Source organism: Arachis ipaensis, chromosome B06, assembly GCF_000816755.2.
Source record: "Arachis ipaensis cultivar K30076 chromosome B06, Araip1.1, whole genome shotgun sequence".
Lineage (NCBI taxonomy): Eukaryota > Viridiplantae > Streptophyta > Magnoliopsida > Fabales > Fabaceae > Arachis > Arachis ipaensis.
Genome location: NC_029790.2, coordinates 13,577,835 through 13,587,190, shown reverse-complemented (window position 1 = coordinate 13,587,190; position 9,356 = coordinate 13,577,835). Strand labels below are relative to the sequence as shown.

Below are 9,356 nucleotides of genomic sequence, written 5' to 3'. Positions count from 1 at the left end.
CAATATATAGTTTTAAATAATTAGATTTAAAAATTTTAAACTAACAAAATTCAAAATTTTATAATTTCTTATAATAATTTATCTATAATTTTTAGTTAAAAATTCACAAACAACTTTAAATATCAAAATGCAAGAAAAAAAAAGTAACAAAAATTCCATTTGAGCATGAACAAATGAAAGCAAATCTTTTGGCATTTTCATTTTCAGCTTCAAGCTCCTCCACTAAGACTACTACTCCCTTGTAATCCTTCTTTCTCAAAAGATCCTTTATTTGTTTTTCACAACGTAATTTCTGATGGCATACTACCTAGTAATATAGTTTAAGAAATAGATTAAAAAAAATCTTTAATAAACTATGACAATGAGAGAGTGCATAGCTGACTGTTAAATAAAAGATGTTGCTTGCATTTTGAAAATGAATTCAAATTAAAATTATAGACATAGATCGAGATAATAAAGTAAGACTAAAGTAAGTATATAAAATAAAAACCATAAAAAGACATAGTTAGTTCATCAGTAGTAATGGAACTCAATTAGAAATTCAAATCACAATGCAAAGGCAAAAAAAAAAAGAACACAGTGAGAAATTCAAATCACAATAAGAAATTTAAATCCCGCAACAATAGAGAGCATAATGCAAAGGCAAAAAAGCAAGCCACAGAACAAGTGTAAGGAAAAAACTAACCCATAGTAGGTACATACAAATACTCAATAGTCAACATATTGGATTTTAAATCGAAGTATAAAACATACATCTGTCAATCAATGGATTAAAAAAAAGGCTTCCATTATAAAACATATATGTGTCAAGAGATTACATAAAAAGTTCTCACAAATAGATTACTTTTATTCTATACAAACTTGCTGCTCATTACTATTAATACTGGTTTCACATTATGTCTACCCTTAGTGGCATATGATTCCATTTTATGATATTAAGTTTATTAACGGTTCATTTAATTGCAGACCATGTATATAAAGAAGCTTTCATACAAGACGATTCTGTAAATGAAATACTTAATAACAAGGTCAGCATAAATGCTTATGAATTGATCAACAAAACTATTGATTAACCATTATAACAAGGTATATCAGCCTGTTAAAACCCTAAAACACAAATCTAAATTTGCTAACTAAGCTGATCTTTTGATGAGTTAGAACCAGATACATTTGATGATTTTAATTCTCTTTTGAGAATATTATTCTGCAAAAATAAATAAATAAATAAAGAACAGTTTTAGTACAGAATTCCTAGCTATCTAAGCTATAAATGAAAAAGAGTTAATCACACCCAAGGAAAACAGGCGCGCTACACATCCATGTAACCATGTAACCAAGTTGGCCCAATCCCAAATAGAGTCACGCGCATTAATGAGAGTGAAAACACGCGCCCGCTCATGAAAAAATGTTACTTCTTCTTCTTCTTCTTCTTCTCTTCTCCCCCACGCTTCTTCTTCTTCTTCTTCTTCTTCTTCTTCTTCTTCTTCTAACGCTCATTTACGCACGGAGCGTCTTCTTCTTCTTTGCTATCTTCTTCGCATTCCTCCTCCTTCTCCTCCTTTTTCACGTTCTTTCTTCTTCACGTGTTTTCTCCTTATCGTCATTCTTTTGTTATTGTTGCTGCTGTCTTTTTTTGTCTTTTCTTCCTTCTCTCTCTGGTGAAGAAACAGTAGAAGGTGAGGAAGAAGAGTTTTGAATAGTGCAGAATGAACCGAACACAGTACTCATGGTGAACCGAACACAGTATTCATGGTGAAACAATTGTATAGTACTGAGTGAACGAAACATAATCCATTATATAAAATCAAATTGAAACAGCTTTCTGAAGAATGAACCGAACACAGTACTCATGGTGAACCGAACACAATATTCATGGTGAAACAATTGTATAGAACTGAGTGAACGAAACATAATCCATTATATAAAATCAAATTCAAATAACTCTGCCTAAAATTTACATATTATCAATTCAATTCAGTACACCTCCGTCCATTTAATTCAATTAAAATTAGCAATTGCATTCCATTCAATTCGATCAAAATTGAATAATCTAAACTTTGTCAGTTTGATTCGTTTCAGAAGAGTAATCCAAATCGCTCTCCTGTTTACCAAAAAATTCTGAACCCCTAAACCCTAAACACTAAAACCAAAACCCTAAACACTGAACCCTGAACCCATAAACCCTAAATCCCTAAAACCTAAACCCTAAACTTTACACCCTAAAAACCTAAACCCTAAACCCTGAACCCGAACCCTAAACTCTGAACTCTGAACCCTAAACGCTAAATCCTAAACCCTGAACCCGAACCCTGAACACTGAACTCTAAACCCTAAACCCTAAACCCTACCATAAACCCTAAACTCCTAAAACCCTAAACCCTGAACCCTAAACCCTAGACTCCTAAACCCTAAACCCTCAACCATGAACATGGTGAACCAAAATTAATACATGGGGCGAACCGAAAGTTTGAAACACACTGAACACCTGTACGCTGAACCCTGAACTCATAAACCCTAAACCCTAAAACCCTAAACCCTGAAACCCTATCGTCATTTTTTTGTTGTTGTTTCTGCTGTATTTTTTGTCTTTTCCTCCTTTTTTCTCTAGTGAAGAAGTAGTAGAAGGTGAGGAAGAAGAGTTTTGAATAGTGCAGAATGAACCGAACACAGTACTCATGGTGAACTGAACACAGTACTCATGGTGAACCGAACATAGTACTCATGGTGAAACAATTGTATAGTACTGAGTGAATGAAACATAATCCATTATATAAAATCAAATTCAAACAGCTTTCTGAAGAATGAACCGAACACAGTACTCATGGTGAACCGAACACAGTACTCATGGTGAACCGAACACAATACTCATGGTGAAACAATTGTATAGTACTGAGTAAACAAAACATAATCCATTATATAAAATCAAATTCAAATAGCTTTTTGTAGAATGAACCAAACACAGTACTCATGGTGAACCGAACACAGTACTCATGGTGAAACAATTGTATAGTACTGAGTGAACGAAACATAATATATTATATAAAATCAAATTCAAATAACTCTGCCTACAAATCAAAATCACAAAGGCCACAGAACCGAACAATGTTTATGTGGTGAATAAATGGTGATCAACTTTCAATCAACAAGGATAGTATTTCTCCATGCAAAAGAAGTACTGAACATAGTAACAACCAATTTCAAAGCCTTAGTTAAACTATCCACTGAACTAAAGAAGAAGAACCTACGTGCGTGAATTTGAAAGAAGAAGGAGGAGGAGGAGGAAGAGGAGGAGAAATACTATTCTTGTTGATTGAAAGTTGATCACCATTTATTCACCACATGAACATTGTTCGGTTCGGTGGCCTTTGTGATTTTGATTCACCAAATGAATGTTGTTCGGTTCGGTGGCCTCCTTTTACTTTGTTCAATGTTCAAGATTATTGTGATAGCATGCAGCAATCATTCCCTAGCTGTCTCAACATAATAACCTCATTCAATTGATTTGAAGTTGAATCATTCATTGTTTCCATTCAGAAGTGTAGATCGAAGAAGAAAACAAAGAAGAAGAAGAATGACGAAGCTTATTATGTTGAATTCAATGCAGATCAATAATGAAGAATGCGAGCAGAGAAGAAAAACACGAACAGAGGAGAACGACAAATTTTATTAGGTTGAAGAACGCGAACAGAGAAGAAAAAGAACGAAAATGTGATACATTATATAAGGCGCGTGTATAACAAACGACTGTGAGGTGGGAGAACGCGTTTGTAGAGAAAGTTACTTGGATAATATCCATGTATTTTTTACATGGATGTAGAGCTTTTCCCCAAGGAAAAAGGGCATAAACATTTTATTTTTATGAACTAGGCAAACATCAATCTTGATTTCACCTATTTAATGCTAATTGATGAGCTTGTTGAGGATAATCAATCAAGAATCTTCCTAATAATAGTATAAAAAATTTAAGACAGAGCCTTTCGAGATCAATAAATCAATGCAGTCAAGAACTACTGACTCTGATAACTACATTAAACATCAACATTTTATCATCAATCCACAAATTCAGAATCATTATACAATCTAAAGAAACCAAACAACTAATTAACATGATAAAAGGGGACAAAGTTGTAGAGGGTTAGGATTTAGCAAATACTAACAATGCCAAAAAAGGAAGGAAGGGAAGAAGACATACCAAGGTAAAGGACGAAAGGTGTAGCATCGCTGTTGACGGAGGCAAGTGGTGGTGCGGCGAGACGATGGATGGAGTCGTGGAAAGCGGTCAACGACGGCGAAACGGCAGCGAAAGGGGGCTGACGGCTAGAGAGAAAGACAAAGGGGAGAGAAGTGAGGTTGCAGAAATGGAAGGGAAGGTTTCGCAATTTTGAATTTAGGGTCAATTTTACCGGCAGATTTACCGTCGAAAAAATCTACCGATAACACACAGCCTGTAACCGAAACGGTGAGTTTCATTTAATTATCTTACCGTCGGATTTTTCTCCCCAAATTCGACGGTAATGATCGCTCTAGTTTTTTTTCCTCCAATTATTATCGGCGAATTTATCGTTGGAAATTCGAATCTGACGGTAACTTTTTTACTCGACGAATTTATTACCACATTTGTTGGAAAATTTGCCGATAAATCCGTTGCTAATCTCTAATGCTAAATCAAACAGTAAATCTGATGATATTTATCATTTTTCTTATAATGTTAATTACAATAATTGAGATCATCATTATATAAATCATATAATATGAAATATTTAATTTGTGATTATAATTAATATATATTATCCATAAATAGATTAGGAAATAATTTCTAATAAGTATTTCTTATCTTATTTGAAGAATCTATTACAACTATTTAGAAATCTATAAAAGAATATAAGTCCACAATTTATATTCGAACGATTAATGAAGAATGTAAACCCCTTTCCTATTTTTTTTTAAATAATGGGATAAGAATAATTGAATAATTGAAGTATACATGTAAATTAACAATAATAACTATTTGGAACCTTGTAAAAGAATTTAAATCACAACCTTTATTCTAAGGGTTAGTGAAGAATGTAAACGCCCCGATTTAAAGAATTAAAAAAAAAAGTAAAAAGAGGATAACGAAAAGGCACGACAAACCTTGGATTAAGTAAAAGAAAAATGATTTTGATCTAGGAATGCTAGAATGCAAAGAAATAGGGGAAGGATAATTGGGATTTTTTTTCGATATAAGTTATTAAAAATAATTATTTTTTGAAAATTCAGTTTTGATTTTTATTTACAGAAATGTCTGTTTTTTTTTATTTTTGTAATTGAGGCAAGTTCGCCGTACCTGCCGACGAACTCCAGATTTTTTATAGAGTTCGCCGTACCCCTGGCAAACTCTATAATATATATAGAGTTCGCCGCATCCCCGGCGAACTCTAGGTAAAGTTTCCCCATAAAATGACCGCAACACAACGAAGTTGAGCACCGAAATTTGTTCTCGACCATCATTTTGGTTGTTGAATATCTCATTTTCTTTACAATGGCGAGAAATCCACTGTTATCCATTCATTACGATGCAGAAATGGTGTATGATGAAGAAGGTTCTATCGTTTTTAGATCGAACCAACCAATATTTACACATCTGACAGCAGAAATCATTTGTTTAGAGCTGTTAAAGAATCTGTTATTACTTTCCATGGGATGCAAGAGACAAAGAAGGTGAAGAGAATCTACTACAGATATCCAACCGAAGTAGATGGTATCTTAATTTATAAAAGGTATGTCACAACTGTGTTGTTTATGCTGTTGGTATATTTGTGTGAAAATGCTTGTGATGAAAACGTTATGTTATTTTGAATTAGGTATCTTTTGCGCGATGACGAAGACGTACGTCTTATACGGTCTTGACACAACCATTGGGCAAATGTTCATCTGTTGGAGTTAGCTGTGTTTCTCGTCGATTTGGGTGGTCGAGGATCGTCTGCGGATACTGTCGACGAAAGTCCGTTGAATGGGCCTGTAAGACGAAATATCAGGCGAACAATGGTGGATATGAATATGGCTCCTGAAGGTAGTCAAGAAGGGTCTAATGTTGAAGTGGACAATGCTGAGTTGGGTGACGGCATTGAAAGTCACGATGGTTTAACTGTGAGGGATCCAATGATGGATCCGTATGAAGCTATCCCCGATGATGGAGACGATACCGAAGAAGAACCAGCCGAAATTCCTGATGATGGTGACGATGAAGAAGGGATGAATTTTTACGGTGACACACAAATTTCCCTAACACAACCCGCTATTTCGCAACCGTATGATCGCCCGGACCACTTCTCTAGGTTGAATCTCGAGGCAATGACGTCCGATTGGTCCTTTACCCAGGGAGGCCCTGAAGATGATCCAAGGAATGAGTTCGAGGTTGGACAACATTTTCAGCACACGGAAGAAGTCATGTTGGCTGTTAAGACGTACAGCATCAGGAGGGCTGTGGAGTACAAAATAGTAAACAGTGACCAGTGGAGGTATAATGCACAGTGTGTCCAGTTCGGACCAGGTTGTAATTGGAGCATACACATATCATATCGCCGTAAGGTAGAAAAGTGGGAGGTGAGGAGATACACAGGTCCTCACAGATGCATGCAAACTTCGATGGGGCAAGACCATCGTCGGTTGGATTCGAAGGTGATTGCGCAACACATTTTCACAATGGTAAAAGCGGATCCAACAATAAGTATCAGGGTTCTGCAAGGAAGTGTAGAGAAACACTTCGGTTACAAGGTGTCCTACAGGAAGGTTTGGCTTGCAAAGCAGAGAGTGATTGCTAGCATATATGGGGATTGGGAGGAGTCCTATAACGAGCTTCCTCGTTGGTTGTTCGCCATGCAAATGTACTTGCCTGGTAAGGATTTATTCGTTGTTGTTATATGTTAATAAGACAAGAACGGTATACAATATGCTTATTGATGATACGTTGGTAGAAAAAAATTAGTAAATAAACATAGGAATATTGCAGAAAATAAAAGAATTATACCTCTCAACAAGCGAAAACCGACGGGTATCAAATCCATCCGGACGTAGCAGGGGAATACGGTGGTAGGCCCATGACAATAGCAGACTAACGCAACCACCCAGGTTGCGCGCACTATACTCCATGGCGCGGCACATCTGGCGGTACATCCAAGCCAATACAGCCGATCCCCACGATAACCTCCCACATGCATCGAGGTCCTCCAGCAGGGGGAGCCACCTAGTGTGCACCCGAGAGTCAGATGCATCTGGGAATAGAATACCCCCTATCAGCTACATAATGTAGCCTCTCGTGTACCTCAGGAGGCGCTCCTCAGTGGCATCTTGCTCCAGCTCTTCGCAGACAGTGTTCAGGAACCAAGTCAGCTTGACAGTCCACTTTGTCTGTGACTGTCAGTCCTCCGCACCAGGCACAATACCCAGTAACTACTGACAAAAGTCCTCAATGGTCCGTTCCTGGTGGTGCTGCTCCCAACTACCTATGCACCCACTTACAGGATCACCATCGATCCTGAGTCCCAGCTGATACGCCACATCCTGTAGCGTGATGGTCATCTCCTCGCATGCTAGATGAAAGGTGTGGGACTCAGGCCTCCACCTCTCTAACAATGCCAAGACAAGTGGCCAGTCATACTCGAACTCAACCATGTAGGCCACATACTCAAACCTGGCTCGTCTGAGATATGGCCTAATCGCCTCCGATGGCCTCGTCATCAAATTTCGCTTGGTGTGCAAGATCCGAGGCGCCTACCAAACGAAAAGATAAAATTAAAAACAAAATAAAAAAATAGTGTCAACTCTAACTAGCACAAGTTCACTGTTTCATAATTAAAGACAGATAAACGACAAGGATATCATCATACCACTCGGTCAAGTCTGCCAGTAATGTGCTCAGCCTGATCTAATCTGTACAGGGTAACTGTTGCTCCATCTAACCACAACGAATTTAAACAAAATAACATGTACTCATCAGCATTTATTTCACAATAACGGGATTTGTAAGCAAATATATTTGATAAATACTACTTATCTACCTCACTTTCAGTAAAACCTTAGGCAACCCTACCCTATTACTTACTTAATTCCACATTCTACCTTAATTTTATTCAGATTTGACTAACAACGTAATCCAATTTTTCTTACTAAACTAACTAATAAATAGACTACCAGCTTATACTAATTTACATGTTAAAAACAATTAACAACCACCAAATAACATGAATAAGTAAACAGTAACTCTATCTATAACTAGCATGCAACCACTAACTAAGAAATAATAGGTAACTCTAACTAATCTGAAAAAAATAACTCAAACTAACATTTTAATTACTAACCTCAAACTGCTGATTCTGTGAATAATGAATTTCTCGAACGCCGGAATACAGAAAGTTCCAACAGAATAAAAATTGGGAGAAGATTTAGAAAGAAAAGGACAAAGAACAATGGCCCCACTTCGAAATTATAATACGCCAAACTTTACTTAAAGTTCGCCGGGGTGCGGCGAACTCTATATATATTACAGAGTTCGCCGGGGGTATGGCGAACTCCATAAAAAATATCGAAGGTGTGCATGCGAAGATGTTGTTAACGGCAGTTGTGATATAATGACATAAACATAACGGTGTGAATCTGAAAACCGTTTCATCATCATCATGTTATAATGACTTTAATGTAATTGTAGTAGTTGGGGGGTAAAATAGAAAGAGTGCATTGCTCAACATTAGTATTGGCCGGTTGGACCAAAAAACTAAAAATTTAAATTGTAAAAAAATATCTGATCTAATTATAATTATAGAATTAATTGATTTGTTAAAAAAGAAATGCTGACTGAAATTATTCTAAAGGCAATCGATTTGTTGCTCCTTCAACGTATCCAATGTCACAAACTGAACCATTAAATAAGTCAACAATGGTATGATTATTATTGGAGGAGCAGTAATGTTCTCTTCAAAAAGGCCAAGTCTTAAGCCTTCCAACCTCCGATATTTATATTTATTTAATCATACGAGTTAGTTGTCTACTTGACTAATTTAAATTAATTAAATATAGTGTATATATATTATTTGAATTTGAATCTTCTAAATTTTGAATTTTATTTTAGAAAATAAAATTTGATCTCTCATCATTTATTTTATATGTGAGATCAAGATAAAATATGAGAAAGAAACTGTGAAAGGGTGAGAGATCAAACTTTACTCTCTAAATAAAATTTAAAATTTAGAGAATCCAAATCCTACTTACTTAATAAGTAATTAAGTTTTTCTTTTCCCAATAAGTTATAGCTCAAATGGCATAATCTTCTCATACTCATTTAAGAAGTTGCGGATTCGAATCTCCTATCTTTAGTAAAA

At 35.9% G+C, this 9,356-nt stretch overlaps 1 protein-coding gene across 1 annotated transcript; it reads left to right on the top strand.

Annotated features, from left to right (window-relative positions):
- On the top strand, window positions 5,522-6,909 carry LOC107646492. Its single transcript, XM_016350675.1, has 4 exons — window positions 5,522-5,582; window positions 5,690-5,759; window positions 5,844-5,868; window positions 5,923-6,909. The coding sequence occupies exons 1-4, from the start codon at window positions 5,522-5,524 to the stop codon at window positions 6,907-6,909; spliced, it is 1,143 nt and encodes a 380-aa protein (XP_016206161.1).

What these genes read in the sequence shown, in the direction of transcription:
- LOC107646492 (XM_016350675.1), top strand. Translation starts at nt 5,522, where the DNA reads ATGGCGAGAAATCCACTGTTATCCATTCATTACGATGCAGAAATGGTG. An exon ending in GGTATCTTAATTTATAAAAG is followed by an intron (nt 5,760 to 5,843) that starts GTATGTCACAAC and finishes ATTTTGAATTAG; the next exon opens with GTATCTTTTGCGCGATGACG. An exon ending in TTTTGCGCGATGACGAAGAC is followed by an intron (nt 5,869 to 5,922) that starts GTACGTCTTATA and finishes CATCTGTTGGAG; the next exon opens with TTAGCTGTGTTTCTCGTCGA.